This window comes from Tauraco erythrolophus, chromosome W, assembly GCF_009769465.1.
Source record: "Tauraco erythrolophus isolate bTauEry1 chromosome W, bTauEry1.pri, whole genome shotgun sequence".
NCBI classification, from domain to species: domain Eukaryota; kingdom Metazoa; phylum Chordata; class Aves; order Musophagiformes; family Musophagidae; genus Tauraco; species Tauraco erythrolophus.
This window is the reverse complement of record NC_141497.1, coordinates 15052654-15076771: the sequence shown is the minus strand read 5'-3', so window position 1 is coordinate 15076771 and position 24118 is coordinate 15052654. Positions and strand designations below refer to the sequence as shown.

General features: G+C 49.2%; 1 protein-coding gene across 1 annotated transcript in view; it reads left to right on the top strand.

Annotated features, from left to right (window-relative positions):
- Window positions 1–2084: 2084 nt before the first annotated feature.
- Window positions 2085–24118, top strand: part of LOC147526232 (uncharacterized) — a 40625-nt gene continuing 18591 nt past the window's right edge. Inside the window, exon 1 of the mRNA XM_086630105.1 lies at window positions 2085–2447. Within this exon, the coding sequence (XP_086486231.1) occupies window positions 2085–2447 (363 nt within the window). The remainder of the gene's footprint in view (window positions 2448–24118) is intronic.

The following is a 24118-nucleotide window of genomic DNA, read 5'->3' as shown; positions in this document are numbered from 1 at the left end:
TGTTGTTCTCCTGCACACTGGCAAGAACACGGCAGCTGAAAAGTCCTTGAGGCCTCAGTGCCAACTACAAACATCAATGAGCTGTCAGCGTTCTTCTCAGAGCAAGTCTCAGACTAAACCCAAAACACGGAGCTCTTCTAGCTGCTAAAAAGAAGGGCTGACTCTGTCCCAGCTGAAACCAGGACACCTGGACTGCATCCAAAGCAGCATGGGCAGCAGGTCCAGGGAGATGATTCTCCCCTTCTGCTCTGCTCTCATGAGACCCCATCTGGAATACTGCACTCAGTTCTGGGGCCCCCAACATAAGAAGGACATGGAGCTGCTGGAGTGAGTCCAGAGGAGGGCCATGAAGATGATCTGAGGGCTGGAGCACCTCTCCTATGAAGACAAGCTGAGAGAGTTGGGGCTGTTCAGCCTGGAGAAGAGGAGGCTCCGGGGTGATCTTATTGCAGCCTTCCAGTATCTAAAGGGGGCCTACAGGAAAGCTGGAGAGGGACTTTTTACAAGGGTATGTAGTGACAGGACAAGGGGCAATGGCTTTAAACTGAAAGAGGGGAGATTTAGATTGGATATAAGAAAGAAATTTTTTACATTGAGGGTGGTGAGGCACTGGAACAGGTTGCCCAGAGAAGTTGTGGATGCCCCATCCCTGGAAGTGTTCAAGGCCAGGTTGGATGAGGCTTTGAGCAACCTGGTGTAGTGGAGGGTGTCCCTGCCCATAGCAGGGGGTTGGAACTAGATGATCTTTAAGGTCCCTTCCAACCCAAACCATTCTATGATTCAAACAGTTGTTGGTGGTGGTTGTGATCAAGTTCCGGTTTTATATGCACTGAATTTAAGTAGGCAGTCCCCAGAGATGCTCATCCTCCGGAGCTTTCCTGTGAGATGGAAGGGATACTGTAGTGTTAGAAAGGCAAGGGAAGCAACTTGTGATGTGAAAGAACATACTGAAAAAGAGGAACAAGCAGAAGTGGAGAGGCATGTTTTAACCACCAGTGCAAGAAATGTTGATGGAATAGATGAGGACGCAAAAGAGAGTACTTTTTCAGGGTTCTCATCTTTATTGAGGACGCTATCATTGGAAGGATCACCTGTAGAGTAGTATTAGTTGTCTGAAACCTAGGACTGATAGAAGGCATGTTAGCAAACCAACCAAGTTTTTAGTTTCCCTTTTTTTATATGACTTTCCCTACTTTTTTTTCCCATACCTCTCTAAGAGAGAAAATTTTTACTGAGAGTAAAGGCTCCTCTTTTAAAGCAAACAATAACTGATTGAGTGGAGATAAAGATGTAGTGTCTATAGGGAGTGATTACCCAGCATCTAGCAAGATTTAAGTTTAAGACTCATTAGTCTGAAACTAGTGGCTTTTAGATAAATTGGTTAAGCTCTGTCTTAGTGTTTGCTATTTTTGCTTTAGATACTAGCTTGCCAGGTCTAGTTGAAGCTGTTAAGAATGTTTCTTTTTAACTGGAGTGCTAATAACACTGCTGATAATCTAACTGCTAGTGTTTACTCTGGTCTCTATTTTTATAGATCATGCTGTTAGCATTTTTTCTCAGTCCAGTCTCTCATTGGTGTGAACACCAGACTACAGTTAACTTAAAATATGTTTTTTTTCTAGATATCTATAGTTTTATGGGAAAACTGGACTAAGTGCTTAGTCTTGGAGCACATGAATTAAAGCTGTGTTGAATGATTTGACACGGTCAGTCAGCACCAACGGTCATTCAGCGACGCTCGGCAGCAAGGACGGTGAGTTCTGCGGCCGGGAGCTGGATTGGGGCGGAATAAGCGAGGCAAAAGCGAGGCAAAAGCGAGGCAAAAGCGAGGCATCGCCGGCGGGGAGCCAGGTTCTCCTGTGTCCCGGTTCCGGCAGTGCCTACGTGACTGCTGACGCGGGGGGGCGGCCCCGGAAACTGACGCGGGAGATTTAAACGGCCCTGGGGAGCGCAGCGACCCGGAGCGGGCAAACAGGGGCGTGGCGCGGCGCGGCAGAACTAGGGGCGCGGCAGTTCGCGCAGGCAGGGCGTGTCAGGGAAGGCGCCGACCCGGGGCGTTTGCTGTTCCTGGTTCTCAGGATAACATGGCCAACACCCGCCTTAGAGCAAGGGCTGCAGCTTCGGCCGTGAGGTCTGCACCGGCTCCCCCTGCGGTAGTCGATGCCTCCGTGCAGACAGAACAGCCAAGGGGAGAGGCTGCGGTGCAGACCCTGGGCTGCAGGCAGTGCCTGGATCCTACTTCTGGGGCAGGCACCAGCCCTGACTGCAGAAGGTGCATCCAGGTGGAGGAGCTCCTGCGGCAGGTGGCTGAACTGCAAGAGGCTGTCAGGAGGCTGAGGGACATCAGGGAGGCTGAGAGGGAGCTGGATACTTGGTTCCAGGCGCAGTCTGCACCCGAACCGCAGCAACCAGTGCACCAACCAAAAACCCCTCCACTGACACATAAGGTAAGTAAGAAAGCAGAAGATGCCAACAAATGGGAAGTTGTACGGCGCAGCAGGCAGAAGCAGCAGCTTCCCCAGAACCCCACGATACCCCTGCAGAACCGCTTTGCCACTCTGCAGACCGAAGAAGTAAAACCTAGCACCTCGGGGGAGGCACTGGAGAAAGACGAGGCAGCTCAACCAACAAGTGTGGTAACTAGCGCCACCAAGAAAAAAAGGCGCGTGGTGGTAGTGGGTGACTCCCTCCTAAGAGGTACAGAGGCACCCATCTGCCGACCCGATGCGCTGTCTCAGGAGGTATGCTGTCTCCCAGGCGCTCGTATCAGGGATGTTACTGAGAGAATACCTAGCCTCATACGGCCCACAGACTATTACCCACTACTGGTGTTTCATGTGGGTGCCAGTGATACAGCTGTCAGCAGCCTGAAAAACATCAAAAGGGACTTCAGGGCCCTGGGTGCAACAGTCAAGGACTCTGGAGCACAGATAGTGTTCTCATCAGTGCTTCCAGTCAAGGGGCAGGGACCTGCAAGGGCCAAACGTATCTGGCAGGTTAACTCATGGCTCAGGGACTGGTGCTACAGCCAGGGCTTTGGGTATTTTGGCCATGGGGTAATTTTTGAGAAGCCTGGGTTGCTAGGGGCAGATGGTGTGCACCTAACCGAGAAAGGGAAGAAGGTGCTTGGACAAAGGCTTGCCAGACTTGTGCAAAGAGCTTTAAACTAGTATTGCTGGGGGAGGGGGAGCACAGTTCATCCCACCGCTATCAGCATGGCGCCAGTGCCAGCACCGAGGGTCCAGAGGCTGAGGAAGGATTGCAGGTATGTTCAAATGAACTTACACTGCCACCCAAGAGAACCCCTGTCGCTCCAGCCACCGAGTCGGCTTTGTCGGGGGCCCAGCTAAAGTGTATGTACACCAACGCACGCAGCATGGGAAATAAACAGGATGAGCTGGAGATGCGTGCACATGAGCAGGGCTACGACCTTATTGGCATCACGGAGACGTGGTGGGACGACTCCTATGACTGGAGTGTCAACATGGAGGGGTATAAGCTTTTTAGAAAGGATAGGAAGGGGAGATGAGGAGGGGGTGTCGCTCTCTACGTCAGCAACCAGCTGGAGTGCGTGGAGCTTCGCCTGGGGTCGGAGGACGAGCTGACAGAGAGCTTATGGGTCAAGATTAGAGGACGGGGACGGATAGGGGATGTTACGGTAGGGGTCTGTTACAGGCCACCTGGCCAGGAGGACAGAGCAGATGAGGCGCTTTATAGCCAGATAGGAGCAGCCTCGCGGTCACAAGCCCTGGTCCTCATGGGGGACTTCAACCACCCTGACATCTGTTGGAGAGACAATACGGCAGGGCACAGGCAGTCCAGGAGGTTCCTGGAATGCGTGGATGACAACTTCCTCCTGCAGGTGATAGAGGAGCCGACAAGGAGGGGTGCCATGCTTGACCTTGTGCTCACCAACAGGGAGGGACCGGTGGGCGATGTGAAACTTAAGGACAGCCTTGGCTGCAGTGACCACGACACGGTGGAGTTCAAGATCCATGGGGCAGCAAGGAAACCATTCAGCAAGCTCTGTACCCTAGACTTCAAGAAGGCAGACATCGGCCTCTTCAAGGACCTGATGGGCAAAGTGACATGGGAGGCAGCCCTGGAGGGACGAGGGGCCCAGGAAAGTTGGTCCACATTCAAGGAGCACCTCCTCCAAGCTCAGCAGAGGTGCATCCCAACAAAGAACAAGTTGGGCAAAAAGACCAGGAAGCCTGCGTGGATGAGCAAGGAGCTCCTGTGTCACAGCTGGAAGGCTTCAGGCAGCTCCAAGCAGACCAATGTTCTAATGCGAAGGCTTTAGGCTCTACTCGAAAGAAGGCCCACACTCCTCCAAGGCTCAGGAGAAAATGCCTCCCCCTTAGGAGTAAAATGCCCTGCCTTAAATAGTCAGGAGTCACATGGTTTGCTAGATGGGTCAAGGCTATTGGTCACTTGACCATCCATCTCCCAGAGTGATTGGCTGAGTGCTACAGCACCTGTTTCAAGGTAACTTTCCCAGTGTAACGAGCTACAGGTGTTTCTTAGTTAGCCTGCATAGGGAAAGAACTTTCACAGGATGCTGCAGCAGCCAAAAGGTTTCTCCACAATTCCCCCTTTTTGTTTTAAGATTAGTTTAAATCAAGCAGGGAGATTTTTCAGCAATACCATGGGAGATACATCTAGCAAACCAGTCATACATTTAGTTATTAATTCTAACATTCTGACTCCAACGGAGACTTGAAATTTAGTCTCTACTCGTGGAAGGAACAGGTTGATGGCCGATGTCATTATTTCCATTAGAAGGGTCATTTGATGGATGATCTCCATTCTGGCCATCGTTCGGACGTTGCCTGTTCTGTTTCTGATGTTGCAGGTCAGGGCGGACGCATCTTGCGGGTAGCCATCGTATCCCAGTATCTGTGGAAACGCAAGCATACCCACGACCCCAAGCAATAAGCTCATATGGGCCTTCCCACATCTTAGTGAGTAGGTCCCGTATCCAAACTTTCGCTTGGGGCAGGTGCGTCTCACCTGAAGACTGCAACGAAAGGAAGTGATTCAAAATAATGGGATTATTTGAATTTGATGGCACCATAAGATGGTTAATTGTGTATGTTTGTCATTAGGATGTAAGGGGATCATGAAAAAACAGTCCTTCAAATCAATGATCAAGATTTCCCACCCTGTTGGAATCATGGTGGGTGAGGGCATACCAGGCTGCAATGCCCCCATGCTTTCCATTACTGCATTGATTTTTCAGACATCTTGTAGCAATCTCCATTTTCCTGATTTCTTCTTAATTACAAAGACAGGTGTATTCCAGGGACTGGTAGAAGGTTCAAGGTGTCCCTGTTGTAATTGTTCCTTAACTAGTTGATGAAGGGCAACTAATTTTTCTTTTGGTAGGGGCCACTGGGGTTGCCAGATGGGTTTGTTTGCTAACCATCGCAAAGGCAACGTAGGATACTGTGCGCCCTTCAGTACAGTGGCCCCCATCAAAAATTTGTCCCGATACTTACTCCCCAGGCCGCCAAGATATCCTGCCCCCAGAGGTTGAGGGGAGCTGTAGTGACATAGGGCCAAATTGTAGCTGTTTGACCCTCTGCGTTCTTTACCACCACAGGTCGCAGGGGCTAAAGGCCATGTAGGAGGCCATGCGGAGGAGGAGACGATTGTCACATCAGCCCCTGTGTCAATCAAACCTCGGAGCTGAATCCTGGAGGGCTGGGCATCTGGCAATATTAAGGTGCAAGTCATCTGTGGCTTTTGGCTGGAGATATCCACAGTCCAGTAAACTTGCCAAAGTCCTGTGGAACCAAAGCCACCACCTTCACGACTCTGTTGTTTTGCCTTAGGGACACTTGATTTGAAGGGTACAAGCTGAGCAATCCGAGTCTTTTCCGGTATTGTGACAGGGGGGGTGGGTGTGGAAATCATCGCACAAATTTGTCCTGTGAAGTCAGCATCAATAACTCCTGGGTGAACAAAGATCCCTTGAATGGTGGTACTAGATCTTCCCACCAATAATGCATTTAGCCCATGTCCTAGAGGCCCAAACACATCCAAGGGAACCTTATAGACCCGACAGGATTCTAAGACGACTGTTGTTGCGGTGCATACATCCACCCCGGCTGATCCCTTTGTGCTGGCTGAAAGCTGGCTGAGTAAGCCTGGGTTGGTATCATGCTCTGGGGAAACATTTCTGTCTGAGCGCACATCCCCATTGCGCTCCTGGGGAAGTTGCCCAAACGTGTCAGGGGTCGGCCATTGGCATGATACAAGGATTCACAATATCTTGCAGAATGACCTGGCTTATTGCATCTTATGCAGCGAGCAGGTCTCCTGTTATCCTTGTTTCTTCTTTGTCTCGTCTGTCTTTGTCTATTGTCCCTCTTAGGTTGTCTTTTCAGTTCTGGGTCAGCATTTTTGGGTTGAATAGGCTGTAGAATTGTGGCCAGAGCAGACTTATAGCTTTCAGATTCTAGCTTAGAGCATGCTTCAATCATTTCTGTTAGTGTAGGCTCCCCTGGCATGGAATTTATGATTTTTCTACATTCTTCATTGGCATTGTCTTTTGCCAGCTGCTTACATAGTAGTTGTCTCAGGTTTTCATCTTCGACCTGTTTTTCAAGGGCTGCAGCAACTTTCTCTACGAAAGATAAAAAGTGTTCTTTCTGCCCCTGATAAATCTTCACATACCATGTTTTTGGGGCAGCCATATCTATGCCCTTTAATAGAGCTCCCACGCCGATCTTTTGGGCTTGCTCAAGAACCTGGGGGTGCCATGTAGCTTGAAAAATCGGGGTCAGCGAAAGCATTGGCTCCCAGTAGAGCATCTGCTGGAGCTCCGTATCTGGGGTCAGTTGGGGGTAATTGCATATTTCCGGCTGCAGCTCTCTCAGCCATTCTTCTCCAATTGGCCTCAAAGACCGTATATTGTACTGGTTGAAATAATACCTGGCCTAGATGTTTAATGTCGAATGGGGAGAGTAGGTCAGTATTTAATATCCTGATGATCTGCATGACCTGAGGAGAGTCTAAGCCATATTGTGCTACCTTGGTTTGCAGGTCTTGGACTACCTTCCAGGCGATGGTTTCGTGTTTGTCAATTTGACCTGAGTTAGGAAGCACCTTTTGTACTGGGAAGGCTTGGATAAGATCCTCTGTTCGTTCATTACTTCCCTGAACAATCTGCTCAGACCCCTTTTCAGGCAACCCAACTTTTTCTATTAGATCCCAGTCACCAGCCTCCAGAGCCCGCCTCTTGACTTCTTCCCAGAACCGTTTTGAATTTTTTGGACGCACAGTCACCTTGCATTCGGGAAGCGTCCAGGGACAGTTGTGGGCCGGCCATGTTTGTTGTTGTCTGACTGTCGCCACGGCTTCCTGCAGTGATGAAACATCATCAGGCAGGGGTGTGTCCAATGGCTTCTGACAGGATGCAGACACTGGGCCAATGGGTCGTGTAAAGGCGGAGGCTGTGGCCGGTTGTGGAACAGTCCATGGAGATGCAGTCTGGGTTGCAGAAACTTGTGTCGGCACCACTGTCTGTGAAGGTGCCACTGCTGTTGTCAGTGGCATGCTTGGCACCACTTCCGGGGTTGTTGCTGGGCCGGTTGGCACGGCCAGCCCAGGTTGTCCCGGTACGGATTCGGCAGCAGTAACCTGCCGCAACATTTCCATCAATGCCGTTAGTTGTTGCGACATTCCTTGCAAACCTGCCATAACCTGCTGTATTATGAAATGCGTTGTTCGGGGTTGCTCCATTTGTGCCCGTGGCAGATAGCCGGGCGCTATGGGTGATGCCGCAGGACATGAAGTTGCGGTAAACCAGGGTGCCATGCCCGGGAACTGTCCTTGTGGTGCCTGGTCTGGTTGAGGGGCCAATGGCCGAGCAGTAGGAAGAACATGTTCTGCTGTAATGGCTGAAGTAGCCGGTTGAGATGCAGAAGAAGGGGAGGCTGTTGAGGCAAAGGGTGGGGGACGCTCCAATGCTTTGTCTTGTCCGGAGGAGCATTCCCGCAAAAAATCACAAGGAGGACACTTGGGTTGGACATAATCTCGCAGGGAGGGGTAAAGCTTCTGTGCAGTCCCCACAACTTTCTCCATATCTGAGGACAGCGGGGGCACAACTGGTGCACTACCCGTGGTCAGTCCCCTTTCAGATAACTCATCGCCCCCTTCAGAAACTTCACTTGCAGATTCATCAGAATCTGGCAATACTTTTTCCTTCCTTTCTACCATCCATTTCTGCATTACATCATATACAGTTCCCCAAATACGTAGCAGACCGGTCAGGTTCTTTCATCCAAATACTGTTTCATAGATTAGCTTATCCCCTAGCTGCTTCCACACTTCTGAGCTAAAGGGGGTGTTGAGGTCGCTCAGGCATTCATGCTCTGCCACCCAATCTAACAGCTCACAGAGAGCTTCATCACTTATTTTAGCACCTGCAATTGTCATTGCAGGTTTGAGAATGGAGAACATCATGCTTTCTTTTGTGGAGCTTTGTCCCATCATTCTAATTTGCAGTTCATCCCTTGGAGCCCCATGTACAGAAGCACGTACCTTCAGATCTTAGTTGTGGCTGGATCACATCGGGGTCACCAGTTGTCGCAGCTGGAAGGCTTCAGGCAGCTCCAAGCAGACCAATGTTCTAATGCAAAGGCTTTAGGCTCTACTCTACAGAAAGCCCACACTCCTCCAAGGCTCAGGAGGAAATGCCTCCCCCTTAGGAGTAAACGCCCTGCCTTAAATAGTCAGGAGTCACATGGTTTGCTAGATGGGTCAAGGCTATTGGTCACTTGACCATCCATCTCCCAGAGTGATTGGCTGAGTGCTACAGCACCTGTTTCAAGGTAACTTTCCCAGTGTAACGAGCTACAGGTGTTTCTTAGTTAGCCTGCATAGGGAAAGAACTTTCACAGGATGCTGCAGCAGCCAAAAGGTTTCTCCACACTCCTGGACCAACTGAAAATGAAGAGGATAGCCTATAGAGGGTGGAAGCGGAGACAGATAGCCTGGGAGGAATACAGAGAAGCTGTACGAGTGACCAGGGAGGAAGGCTAAAGCCCTGAAGGAATTGAATTTGGCAAGGGATATAAAAAGCAATAAGAAAAGCTTCTATAGGTATGTAGGGGACAAAAGGATGTCCAAGGAGAACGTAGGCCCCCTCCGGAAGGATACTGGTGCTCTGGTTACCCGGGACATAGAGAAGGCTGAGTTACTCAATGACTTTTTTGCCTCAGTCTTCACTGATAAAGCCTCTTGTCTTACCACCCAAGCTGTGGAAACAACTAGCAGGGACTGTGAGGATGAACCACCGCCCACTGTACTTGAAGAGCAGGTTCGGGAACATCTGAGTAACTTGAAGGTGCACAAGTCCATGGGACCTGATGAGATCCATCCGCGGGTCCTGAAGGAACTGGCGGATGAAGTTGCCAAGCCACTGGCCATTGTATTTGAGAAGTCGTGGCGGTCTGGCGAGGTCCCCGATGACTGGAAGAGAGGGAACATAACCCCCATTTTTAAAAAGGGGAACAAGGAGGACCCGGGCAACTACAGGCCGGTCAGCCTCACCTCTGTGCCTGGCAAGGTCATGGAGCAGATTCTCCTGGGAACCATGCTAAGGCACATGGAGAGCAAGGAGGTGGTGGGTGACAGCCAACATGGCTTCACCAAAGGCAGATCGTGCCTGACCAACTTGGTGGCCTTTTATGATGGGGTGACAGCATCGGTGGACAAGGGTCGACCAACGGATATCATCTACCTGGACTTGTGCAAAGCTTTTGACACTGTCCTGCACGACATTCTTCTCTCTAAACTAGAGAGGCATGGGTTTGATGGATGGACCACTCGGTGGATAAGGAATTGGCTCAATGGCCGCACTCAGAGAGTAGTGGTCAACGGCTCGATGTCCAAGTGGAGACTGGTCACGAGTGGCGTCCCTCAGGGGTCCGTGTTGGGCCCGGCCCTCTTCAACATCTTTGTCGGTGACGTGGACAGTGGCATGGAGTGCACCCTCAACAAGTTCGCCGATGACACCAAGCTGTGTGGTGCCGTCGACACGCTGGAAGGGAGGGATGCCATCCAGAGGGACCTTGACAGGCTGGAGAGGTGGGCCCGTACCAACCTCATGAAGTTTAACCAGGCCAAGTGCAAGGTCCTACATCTGGGTCGTGGCAATCCCAGGCACAAATACAGACTGGGCGGAGAATGGATCGAGAGCAGCCCTGAGGAGAAGGACTTGGGAGTACTGGTGGACGAGAAGCTCAATATGAGCCGGCAATGTGCTCTTGCGGCCCAGAAGGCCAACCGCATCCTGGGCTGCATCAAGAGGAGTGTGGCCAGCAGGTCGAGGGAGGTGATTCTCCCCCTCTACTCTGCCCTTGTGAGACCTCACTTGGAGTATTGCGTCCAGTTCTGGAGTCCCCAACATAAGAAGGACATGGACCAGTTGGAGAGGGTCCAGAGGAGGGCCACGAAGATGATAAGAGGGCTGGAGCACCTTTCCTATGAGGACAGGCTGAAAGAGTTGGGGCTGTTCAGCCTGGAGAAGAGGAGGCTCCGGGGTGACCTTATAGCGGTCTTCCAGTACCTCAAGGGGGCCTACAAGAAAGATGGGGAGAGGCTGTTCAGGAGGGCCTGTTGTGATAGGACAAGGGGTAATGGTTTTAAAATAGAGGGAGGTAGATTCAGGTTGGATATTAGGAAAAAATTTTTTACCATGAGAGTTGTAGAACACTGGAACAGGTTGCCCAGAGAGGTGGTGGATGCTCCATCCCTGGAGACGTTCAAGGCCAGGTTGGATGAGGCCCTGAGCAACCTGATCTAGTTGGAGATATCCCTGTTCCTTGCAGGGGGGTTGGACTGGATGACCCTTGAAGGTCCCTTCCAGCCCTAACCATTCTATGATTCTATGATTTTATCCATGACCTTATCAGTCTGTCTCAGTTCTGATCCCTTAATGGTATCAAAATGAAAGCTGGTATCTAGATTGGATCAGTCCATTAATCTCACTAGTGATCATTGCTACTGAGATTTTTACCCTACTAGAAAAATTTTTTTAGTGCTTTTTTTCCCAACCTGTTGGAATAGGTTGTTGGTTGTTTGGGGATTCTTTTTGTTTGTTGTTGTTTTTTTTAGTTGTGATGTCTTATTACTAGACAGAATATTGCATAGAGATATTATCTAATGCAGTTTAATAAATGTCCATTTTTCTCTCTAAGAAGTTAAAATTCATTAATCAGGTTGTCGTGGGTTAGGCCGCTCTGGCAACGAAACCCTACACAGTCGCTCACTCACCTCATCCCCACCCGCAGGGATGAGGGAGAGAATCAAAGAAGAAAAAGAAAAGAGACCCGTGGGTTGAGATAAGAACAATTTACTACTACCACTACCAATATATATATGTATGGATATGTACAAGGATAAATATACACAAACGAGTGATGTACAGTGTAATTGCTCACCACCCCTTGACCGAGGTCCGTCTCGTCCCGAAGCTGCAATCCCGAAACAGATAAAACCTGATACCGCAATCCCGGATGAACGGGAGGCCCCGAAATAGAGAGCGAGTGAGAGAAAGCACTCTGAGAACCCGAAAGTGAGGGTCCTGGAAGGGCAAAAGCCCTTCTTTCCAGCTGACCCTCACTTTTATACTGGGCATGACGCTGCATGATATGGAATACTAGTTGGCCAGTTTGGCCTCAATCTTAAGTTCAAGTACAAATTGTAAGGAGAGTTGTGGACCCTCTGTCCCGGCCATGCTCCCCCCTTATCCTGTTGTGCTCCTGCACACTGGCAAGAACACGGCAGCTGAAAAGTCCTTGAGGCCTCAGTGCCAACCACAAACATCAGCTTGCTATCAACATTATTCTCAGAGCGAGCCTCTGAGTAAAACCAAAACACGGAGCTCTTCTGGCTGCTAAAAAGAAGAGCTAACCCTGTCCCAGCTAAAACCAGGACACAGGTAAACAGGTGATTTGCTTTATTGCTATGAAAGCTTTAAATACAGACTTTTTTTTTTTTCCAGATATTATATTGGCTTGTTGGAGAACATCTGGAAGATCCAGAAGAACTGATTTGAGATTAAACAGGTATCAGGTTTATTGAGAGCTCGCATAATTCTCACTTCTGAGTGAAGAAGGAATTGGGGAGCTGTATGTATAAAACAACAAAAAAACACATTGTTTGTCTGTCAGAGCTAATAATAATAATCCATTTCATGTATTAATGGAAGATACTGTGAACTGCAATGGGCAACTGCTGTAAAAAGAGTTTTGGAAGGTGCATGAATATAATTTTCTAAATGCATTTCAGGGCATGCAGTTTGGTAGCACTTCTGTCGATATGCGAAGGGCACATTCTTCCAGGCAGTGTATTTCTCCAAGATGACCCTTCAAAGAATGAGAAATTGGGAATGAGGAGAAACCTACTGGTGATTTGCAGACTGTGCACAAATAGCAGTCTCTGCATGTTGCACTTGTACAGTGTTAGTTTAGATCAAGCTTAATAAAAAGCCATTAAGAATTGAGGCAAAACAACCCTCACTAGAACCTCATTATGAGAGGGAACAAAGTAAACCTATATCCTGTTCTTTTCCAGACACTGACATTTTCTGGCCAGGGTTTTAAATAATAATTGTGGTCTTGTTTCTTTCACATTCAAAAGCTGTCTCTGCATCAGTTATGTCCATGTTCAATCTGCAGAGTGGTTTCGTGTTGTAGGGTGGGTTTTTGGGTTGTAGTTTGTTTTGTTTTCAGTGGTTCCGCCCCCCCCCGAAAAAAATAGGACCATTTTTCAATCAATTATCAATTGAATTCAGCATATTAATTTCCTTCAACTTTCTTGCGAGCTGAGGATTAATTACCTTGCAGCTTTGCAATTTCAAATGATAGAAATCTTTATTACCTTAATGAACTGTTTTGCCTTATTAGTTCAGGTGGCTTGTGGTCCTGGATTGTTTTTGTGTGTTAGAAGAGGATTGCAATCATGATACATAGTAAAAATCCAATGGGATTGTATAGCTCCATTCCATCCATAAAAAAAATTGCTTCTAGAACAGTATTTGCAGAATGTAAATTAGCTTTGCAATAGGTATTTGGGTACCTTAAAATTATATGGTAAAAAGTGACAGTCTGCGCTCTTTATCATCTTTGATTGTCAGGCAGGTAGTGAAGAGATCTGACAGCAAGCCAAGGCTTAGTGTTTATAAATTGGCTCAAACCATGAGATTAAGCAGCAGCATTAGTCTTTTCAAGAGTGGTGTGATAATGTCATGGAGAAATGGAGTGTACCTCAGTGGCAGATGGAACATGCCTGTGTGAAGTGTAATAGAGTAAAAATAAATTTTGCTATGATGTTGTATATGCTTAGTCAAAATAACTAGCTGTTGCCATTAGCTATTGCCCTGGTTTAGGCTGGGATAGAGTTATTTTTCTTCTTAGTAGCTAGAATAGTACTGTGTTTTGGATTTAGTATGGGATTTGGTCTGAGAAGAATGTTGACAATGTACTGATGTTGATAGTTGCTGCTAAGACATCAAGGATTTTCTCAGATTGCTAGTTTTGACACTGTGCAGGTGCACAAGAAGCTGGGAGGGTGCATAGCTGGAGTGTTGTGGTTTAGTTCAACTGGCAACTAAGGTCAGGCAGCTACTCACTCACCCTCCCTCACTCCCAGGGAATGGGGAAGAGAATTGAAGGGGAAAAGGGAAGGAGACTTGTGGATTGAGATAAGAACAATTTAATAATAACAAAAATATAAAATTTAAACTAATAGTGATAAAATAATAATAAGAATAAATGTATATATATGTATAATGATAATAATATATACAAAGAAGTGATGCACAGTGTAATTGCTCACCACCCAGTGACCAATGCCTGTCCTGTCCCAGACTAATGATCCTGAAATGGATAAGTCCCAACACCACATACCCGGACGAGCAAGAGGTCCAAAAACAGAGCAGGAGAGAGAGCGCACTTCGAGAGATGGAGAGAATGAGCCCCTGGAAGAGCAAGAGCTATTTTCCGGTCAACCCTCATATATATATATTGAACATGACGCTGCATGATATGGAATACTTCATTGGACAGTTTGGCCCTCAATCCTAATTCTAAGTTCAAATCATAAGGAGAGTCATGGACCCTCTGTCCCAGCCATGCTCCCCCCTATCCTGCTGTGCTCCTGCACACTGGCAAGAACACGGCAGCTGAAAAGTCCTTGAGGCCTCAGTGCCAACTATAAACATCAGTGCGCTGTCAGCGTTCTTCTCAGAGCAAGTCTCAGACTAAAACCAAAACACAGAGCTTTTCTAGCTGTTAAAAAGAACTGACACCATCCTAGCCAAAACAGCAGAAAGGAATTCCAGCTGCTCCAGCCAGGAAGTCAGATTCATCTGGGGTCCAACTGAAATGCCTCTATGCTAATGCACGCAGCATGAGGAATAAGCGAGAGGAGTTAGAAGTGTGCGCGCGCCTGTTGGAATGTGATCTTATTGGCATCACGGAGATGTGGTGGGATGAATCCTTTGACTGGAGTGTCAGAATGGAAGGATACAGGTTCTTTAGGAAGGATAGGCAGGGGAGAAGAGGAGGAGGAGTTGCCATCTATGTCAAGGACCATCTGGAGTGCATGGAGTTGCACCTGGGAATGGATGAGTTGCCAACTGAGAGCTTATGGGTCAGGATTAAAGGCAGAGCAGGGACAGGGGACATAGTAGTGGGGGTCTGCTACAGGCCACCTGACTAGGAAGACCGAGTGGATGAGGCCCTCTACAGACCGATAGGAGCAGCCTCACGTTCATGAGCCCTGGTCCTCAAGGGGGGGAATTCAACCACCCTGAAATCTGGTGGAGGGACAACACAGAAGGGCATAAGCAATCCAGGAGGTTCCTGGAATGCATGGATGATAACATCCTTCTCCAAGTGGTAGAGGAACCAACGAGGAGAGGTGCTTTGCTGGACCTTGTTCTCACTAACAAAGAAGGGCTGGTGGGGAACGTGACGCTCAAGGGCAGCCTTGGCTGCAGTGACCATGAAATGATGGAGTTCAAGATTCTTAGGGAAGCAAGGAGGGTGCTCAGTAAGCTCACTAACCTGGATTTCAGGAGAGCAGACTTCAGCTTCTTCACAGATCTCCTCGGTAGAGTACCATGGGATGAAGCCCTGGAGGGAAAAGGGGCCCAAGAGAGCTGGTTAATATTCAAGGATCACCTCCTCCAAGCTCAGGAGCGGTGCATCCCAACAAAGAGAAAGTCAGGTAGGAACACCAGGAGGCCTGCATGAATGAACAAGGAGCTCCTGGACCAACTCAAACACAAAAGATGGAAGGAAGGACAGAGGATGGAAGCAAGGACAGGTAGCCTGGGAAGAATACAGAGAAATTATCCGAGCAACCAGAGATCAGGTTAGGAAAGCTACAGCCCTGATAGAGTTAAATCTGGCCAGGGACATCAAGGGCAACAAGAAAAACTTCTATAGATATGTCAGTGATAAAAAGAGGTCTAGGGAAAATGTAGGCACTCTCCAGAAGTAAACGGGGGACTTGGCTACCTGGGATATGGAGAAGACTGAGGTTCTCAATGACTTCTTTGCCTCAGTCTTCACTGGCAAGAGCTCCAGTGGCACAGCCCACGTCCCAGAAGGCAAAGGCAGGGACTGGGAGAATGAAGAACTGTCTACTGTAGGAGAAGATCAGGTTCAAGACCATCTAAAGAACCTGAAGGTGCACAAGTCCATGGGGCCTGAAGAGGTGCATCTGTGGGTCCTGAGGGAACTGGCAGATAAAGTTACTAAACTGTTATCCATCATATTTGAGAAGTCGTGGCAGTCTGGTGAAGTTCCCACTGACTGGAAAAGGGGAAACATAGCCCCCATCTTTAAAAAGGGAAAAAAAGAAGACCCAGGGAACTACAGGTCAGTCAGTCTCACCTTTGTGCCTGGCAAGATCATGGAGCAGATCCTCCTGGCGACTATGCTAAGGCACATGGAAAATAAGGAGGTGATTGGTGACAGCCAACATGGCTTCACTAAGGGCAAATCCTGCCTAATTTGGTGGCCTTCTATGATGGGGTTAGAGCATTGATGGATAAGGGAAGAGCAACTGACATTGTCTACCTGGGCTTGTCCAAAGCATTTGATACTGTCCCACACGACATCCTTGTCTCTAAACTGGAAAGACATGGTTTTGATGGATGGATGTCATGGTTTAGGCCGATCCAGCAACTAAACTCCACACAGCCACTCTCTCACTCCTTCTCCAGTCAAGTGGAGAGGAGAAAAATGTAATAAAGGGACTGAGGGTCGAGACAAGAACAGAGGGAGCACCCACTGACCATGGTCCTGGGCAAAACAGACTCGGCTTTCTTAAAGCAAAGCAATTTATTAACAGTTTTTTAAAGAGGACAAAGGGAAACAAAACTGGTTACTTGAGAGGATAAAGAGGAAACAGGGCCAGATCTTAAAAACAACACCTCCCTGCCCCCCTTTCCTTTTGTTCCCGGCTCTACCTCCCTTTCAGCGGCACGGGGCGGCAGGGAATGGGGGAGTGCAGGTCAGTTCATCCCATGTTGTTCCTGCCGCTCCTTTCTTAAAGGAGGAGGAGTCCTTACACCATTTTCCCTTGCTCCAGTGGATCCCCTACTCACGAGGAAAAATCCAGAAACTTCTCCAGCGTGTGTCCCATCTGCAGGATGCAATCCTTCCCCATCGGATTGCTCCAGTGCAGGCTTTACCACAGTCTCAGATTCTTAGGGAGTTGTTGCCACTCGCTCTAGCATGGGCTGTCCCACAGACTCTAGATGCGTCTCTACCTTGTCGTACCCATGCTTCACGACTGTCCTCAAGCCCAGGCATCTCTTCTCCAACGTGGGCTTCTCCACGGGCTGCGAGTGGGTCTCTGCCCCACCGAGTCTGTCCTGGCTGCAGGGGGGCCGCTTGCCATCTCGCCATCGGTTGCAGGGGAAACTGAGCTCCGGCACACCTCGGAGCTCCATCTTCACTGACCTGGTGTCGGTGTGGCCGTTTCTCTCAGGTCTTAGTCCTCTCTGGGTGAACTCAGCCCAGTGGGCACCCCGGGAGCGGGGTGCTCCCCAAGTTCCTCAAGCGGCTCCGTCGCCGCCATCCTCAGCGGGTGGCGCCGGCCCCGTGCGGGAAGCCGCCCGGCCGGGGGCCAGGGAGCGAGGGCATCGCTCTCCTCCCCTCTCCTCCTCCTGGGCAAAGCACACCTTTCCAGTTCCTTTGTCCTAACTTAAATAGGGCAATTCGCAGAGGTGCCGATTGGCTCAAACCCCGAGGGGGATGGGAGTCTGATCTGGTGGCCAGCTCCTGCCACCAGAACCTCCCCCCCCCCATCAAATCATCACATTCCACCCCTCGCCTCTGCGAATTCCATATTTAGGCACAACTTCAGTTACAGAATTGAACAAGAACACACATTTCACAAACAATCCACCCCTTGTCCCTTCACCAGTCATAACAAACTGAGTTTCCCAAGGTCCTTCTGTTTTTTCACCACTGTGGAGTCCATGTTTTGCCCGTTACCTCTCCCAATCGCTATCCTTATCTTGAATTCCTCAGCCCCACGCTGGGCACCAAAGTCTGTCTCGGTTTGAAAAGACAGGGGTCTGCTAAGGAAGGCAGGAGCCTCCCTTGAAATGGAAAACGTAACCCCCCTCCCTCCGAATTACTAGAATTTTGAAATTAAGGGGCTCTCAGGCAAAGATATGGGAGTAGGAATAACAGTTCTTTACTAGGAAGATTAAAGAGAAGGGGAAAAAAAATACAAATGCAATAGTACACAAAAAAAACCAAACACTGAATATGACCTGACACCCTGCTGGTCAGGGTGCTGGCAGCAGTTCGATCAAATGGTGGCTGCAGTCCTCCTGGAACGGCAGATGTGGCTCCGCTGAAGCAGCGATCCTGCAGAAGGGCGAGGGCCTCCTCTGAAGGTCCGGTGGTGCTGCAGATGGGCCTGGTCTTCCTCCGGGAAACCCGGCGGAGAAGAAAAAATGCTCCTCTGCAATGTCAACGCCGACCGACCCAGGCCTCCCAGGTCTGAGAGGAAGGCACACAGCAAGCCTCGAGTGGCTGCTCTTTTCCAACTAGTCAACCAGCAGCGAGAGGTGCCCGTCTCCCCCGGTGACTGCCAGAGCCTGACCGACTGCCGCTGCATTCCCTTGCGTGCGTGCAGTCGCAAGGTGCCCCCTCCCCTCCTGGCTGGAGCATCTCACAATGGGACTGATGTTATTCTGTGAGTCTTGGGGTAGATCCGTGATTGCCGGGAGATAGCTCCTGGAGGGAGTTATCCATGAGTCATGTGGCAAGGCATTGATGGGCCCATTAACAGAAGATAGTCTGGAAGGAGGAGGCAAGGAAAACACTGCCCGACCTGGTCTCAACAGCTCATGAAGATGGTGATAGAATACATATTTTGGGCGCATCTTACATTGTAACCTAGGGCAATGGACCACTCAGTGGATAAGGAATTGGCTGGATGGTCGCACTCAAAGAGTTGTGGTCAACAGTTCAATGTCCACGTGGAGGCCAGTGACGAATGGTGTTTCTCAGGGGTCAGTGCTGGGGCCAGTGCTATTTAACATCTTTGTCAGCAACATGGACAGTGGGATCGAGTGCATTCTCAGCAAGTTTGCAGATGACACCAAGTTGTGTGGTGTTGTGGACGCGCTGGAGGGAAGGGATGCCATCCAGAGGGACCTTGACAGGCTGGAGAGGTGGGCCTGTGAGAACCTCATCAAGTTCAACAAGGCCAAGTGCAAGGTCCTGCACGTGGGTCGGGGCAATCCCAAGTACAAGTCCAGGCTGGGCGGAGAATGGATTGAGAGCAGCCCTGAGGAAAAGGACTTGGGAGTGCTGGTGGATGAGAAGCTCAACATGAGCCAGCAATGCGCGCTGGCAGCCCAGAAAGCCAACTGTATCCTGGGCTGTATCAAAAGGAGTGTGGCCAGCAGGTCGAGGGAGGTGATTCTGCCCCTCTACTCTGCTCTTGTGAGACCCCACCTAGAATACTGTGTTCAGCTCTGGAGTCCCCACCACAAGAAAGACATGGAGCTGTTTGAGCGAGTCCAGAGGAGGCCACGAAGATGATCCGAGGGCTGGAGCACCTTTCCTATGAAGACAGGCTGAGAGAGTTGGGGCTGTTCAGCCTGGAGAAGAGAAGGCTCTGGGGAGATCTTCTAGCAGCCTTCCAGTACCTAAAGGGGCTACAAGAAAGCTGGAGAGGGACTTTTTACAAGGGTGTGTAGTGATAGGACAAGGAGCAATGGCTTTAAACTGAAAGAGGGGAGTTTTTGATTAGATTTAAGAAAGAAATTTTTCACTGTAAGGGTGGTGAGGCAGTGGAACAGGTTGCCCAGAGAAGTTGTGGATGCCCCATCCCTGGAAGTGTTCAAGGCCAGGTTGGATGAGGCTTTGGGCAACTTCGTGTAGTGGAGGGTTTCCCTGCCCATGGCAGGGGGGTTGAAACTAGATGATTTCTGAGGTCCCTTCCAACTCAAACCATTCTATGATTCTATAATAAACCAGGACACCCCTGGTATCCACCCCTTATTCCATACCATGCAAGTCATGCTCAAGTCTCATATATGTGCATACATACCATTCCCTTAGTTGACGGGTCATACCTCCAAAATGACTGTTGAGTTCATTTAGTCCATAGCTCTGGGCTCCATCTGTCATGGCAGTCTCTCAGGTCAGGAAAGATGATGCAGAGTTTGGTCTGTCAGTAGAACGGATGACATGTAGTCTCTGTTAGAGGTGGCATCTGGAGCTCGTTGTTGGTGTATCTGGTAAAGTCCATTTCCATGGTCTACAGGTTGAAGATGTCAATCTCGAGGAAGTTGCCAAGTGTCAGTAGTTAGGCAGAATCGGTACTGATTCCAAGGTCATTCTTCATTAACCTGGATGATTCTCAATATAATGGCGTTAGTACAATGTGACAACCATAGCAATGATGGTATGCAGGGACAGGGTTATTCAGCAATTAATATCACACAATTCAATTCATTTTATCGTCTATTTTCACCCAACATCAAATCCCCTTGAGGTACACGTCGGACTTCCCCGTCCTTCTGCATCACCCACCAAGTGCACCCAGGTCCTTGAGCAAAAGCAATCCCACGAATGGGTTTACCTTTAGCCGAGGCAGGAATAACCCAGACTGTCTTCCCGAGTATATTCCTCATGTGCACTACAGGGACTTTATCTCCTTCTACAGTACGTAGAAGTTCTGATTGGGCAGGACCAGCTCGATTGGCAGATCCTCTAGTGTTGACTAACCAGGTGGCTTTTGCTAAATGTGTATCCCAATGTTTAAAAGTTCCACCACCCGTTGTGTGGTTTTTAGCAGTCCGTTATATCGTTCGATCTTCCCAGAAGCTGGTGCATGATAGGAGATGTGATATACCCACTCGATGCCATGCTCTTTGGCCCAAGTGTCTATAAGGCTGTTACGGAAATGAGTCCCGTTGTCTGACTCAATTCTTTCTGAGGTGCCCTGCTGCCACAAGACTTATTTCTCAAGGCCCAGGATAGCGTTCCAGGTGGTGGCATGGGGCACAGGCATAGAATCACAGAATGTTAGGGATTGGAAGGGACCTCAAAGGATCATCTAGTCCAATCCCCCTGCCTGAGCAGGACCACCTAGATTAGATCACACAAGAACGTGTCCAGGTGGGTTTTGAACATCTCCAGAGAAGGAGACTCCACAACCTCTCTGGGCAGCCTGTTCCAGTGTTGTTACCCTTACTGGGAAGAAGTTCTTCCTCATGTTTAAGCAGAACCTCCTATGTTCCAGCTTATATCCATTTCCCCTTGTTCTATGATTGGATGCCACTGAGAAGAGCCTGGCTCCATCCTCATGACAGTCACCCTTTACATATTTATAAACATGAATGAGGTCCCCCCTCAGTCTCCTCTTCTCCAAGCTAAAGAGACCCAGCTCCCTCAGCTTTTCCTCATAAGGGAGATGATAGGTTTCCAATCATCCAGTGGTTGCTTCCACCATCGTGAGCACATGGCACTTGCCAATCTGTCAGGCCCCTCCATGTTTATATTTTAACCAACGTCCTCCATACTAAAGAGGTTTTAACCGCTTGGCTTGCTTGATCGCAGCACATGTTTCACATTCATGGATAACCTGTGCAATAGTGTCCATAGTTAAGTCCACCCCTCGATCACGAGCCCATTTGTATGTTGCATCTCTTCCTTGATGGCCTAAGGCATCATGGGCCCAACGAGCTAGAAATTTTTCACCTTTATGTTGCCAGTCCAGATCCACCTCAGCCACTTCAATCTTAGCGGCCTGATCCACCTGTTGATTGTTTTGATGTTCTTCAGTGGCCTGACTCTTGGGTACGTGAGCAACTACATGATGTACCTTCACAACTGGCTTTTCTACCCGGGCAGTAATGTCTTGCCACAAAGGGACAGCCCAGATGGGTTTGCCTCTGCATTGCCAGTTGCTCTGCTTCCATTGCCACAGCCATCCCCACAGGGCATTTGCTACCATCCATGAGTCGGTGTAGAGATAGAGCATTGGCCACTTTTCTCGTTCAGCGATGTCTAAAGCCAGTTGGATGGCTTTCACCTCCGCAAACTGACTTGATTCACCTTCTCCTTCAGCAGATTCTGCGATTTTTTTGTTTATTACATGGAATCTTGTCCTTGTAAGGATACCTTTCCCTTACACCTGCCAGGAGCCATCTCCGTAGGCTCCATAGATCTTCCTCTCTCCTCCACTGACTTCTTCCTTGGGGGGGAAGTGGGACATTCCTTCTTTCTCTCTCGTTGTTGTGACAGCCCTGCTTTAGAGCACCCTGCCTCTTCTTCCTCTTCTGAGTAAGTGGAAAGTTCTTCCTCTTCTTTCAGTAATTGCGATGGCCCTGCTTCCTCTTCTCCTTCTTCATCCTTTACTATACATTCCGACTTTCATGTATGTTTCCTCTTCTGTAAGGAGGCAACTGATAACATTATGGTCTGAGTAGCCACAGTGATTGTTGCAGGGGCATGACCACAGCACCTGAATTTGTGCCAAGCACCAGAAGCCAGGGTTTGAGTAGCCACAGTGCTTGTCACAGAGGTTAAGATAGCAAGTAAAGTAACATGAGTAACAAATTGGTACAAATTTCTAAATGCTCGATTAACCTTAATTATATACATAATTAGACATACATTCATGAGACCTTGCAACAGGATCATACTGGTTAAGACTGTTCCAACGATATTCAACATTCTCAAAATTAGCGAAGGCTTTTGTAAATGATCTGGAAGGGGAGGGGAAAACAAAGGGAGACATCCCTCTCATGTACTGTCTCTTCAAGGGAAAAAAGGTACCAGTGTAATTAGCAACAATATTGCCCAGGTGGTGCTTAAAATTCATAAAGGAAGTCCACATCACCACCCGCCTCTGCACCATGGAATACATGCACAGAACCGGTCCCAGTATCCATGATTTTATCACACACAGCAATACTCTTAATTAGTGAAAAAATGCCTTTCATGCTAAATAATACAACTCTGAGAGCACATAAAACAACATTCTGGCCAGTGAGGTCTAATGAAACTTAATGAATGCTTACAGTAAATTTGTTTTAACACACTCCGGTCAAATCTGTTGTTATTTCAACCCTTCAAGCCCCAGGCTGGATGCCATAAAGGGCTGAAAAGGTTTAACCCAGCTGCTCTGGCAACTAAACTCCACCCAGCTGCTCACTCACCCTCCCCCAGCCCCAGGGATGAGGAAGGGAATTAAAGGGGAAAAGGGAAAGAGACCCGTGAGTTGAGATAAGAACAATTTAATAATTTAAATAAAAACCAATTAAAATAATATAAAATAAAAAAATAGCAATATATACACAGTGATACACAGTGCAATTGATAACCACTCAGTGACCAACACCCAGCCCAGCCCAGCTAGCAATACCGAAACAGAGAAATCCTGAAACCACAATCCCAGAAGAGTGAGAGCCCTGAACAGCAATCAGAAGAGAGAGAGAGAGATATCTTCCTGGCCAACCCTCATTTATATTACTGGGCATGACATTGCATGATATGGAATATTCCACTGGCCAATTTGGCCCTCATTCTTAAGTCTAAACACAAATCCCAAGCTAGGTATTGTGGGTACTTTGGTGTCATGGTTTGATGTGGAGGGGGTGGGGGTTCTGGTGGCAGGAGAGGGGTTTTGCTCCGTGTGACCTCCCCGGTTTTGGAACCGGGTTAGGCTTAGTTCTGGCCACCAGATCAGACTGCCATGCCCCTCGGGGTTGAGCCTCTGCGAATTGCCCTATTTAAGTCAGGACAAAGGAACCGGAAAAGGTGCTTTGCCCAGGAGCGAGCAGAGAAGGGAGGAGGGCACCGCCCCCACTCCCTGGCTCCCGGCTGGGCAGCTGCCTGCGTCGGGCCGGCACCGCCCACAGAGCCGGCTGGGGAACTCGGGGGCACCCCACTCCCGGGATGCCCACTGGGCTGAGTTCACCTGGAGAGAACTGAGATCTGAGAGAAACAGCTGCATCGACACCAGGTCAGTGAGGATGGAGCGGGAGGAGGTGTGCCGGAGCCGAGTTTCCCCTGCAGCTGGTGGTGAGATAGCAGGCGGCCCCCCTGCAACCAGGACGGCCTCGGTGGAGTAGAGACCCACTTGCAGCCCGTGGGGAGAAGATGTCTGAGCCTGAGGATGGTCATGTTGGGATGCACGACAAGGCAGAGAGGCATCTGGAGTCTGTGTGACAACCCACGCCGGAGCGAGTGGCTACAGCCCCCTAACTATCCGAGACTGTGGTAAAGCCCACACCGGAGCAATCTGTGGGGAAGGATTGTTTCCAGTGGGCTGGACTCACGCTGGAGAAGTTTGTGGATTTTTCCTCGTGGGTAGGGGATCCATTGGAGCAGGGGAAAAGGGTGTAAGGACTCCTCCTCCTTTAAGAAAGAAGCAGCAGTAACAGCACGGAATGAACTGACCTGCACTCCCCCAGTCCCTGCCCCCTGTGCTGCTGGGGGGAGGAGGTAGAGCCGGGAGGAAAAGGAAAGGGGGGGGAAGGTGTCAGTTTTAAGATCTGGTTTTGTTTCTTTCTGTCCTCTTGAGTAATCGGTTCTGTTTCCCTTTGTCCTTC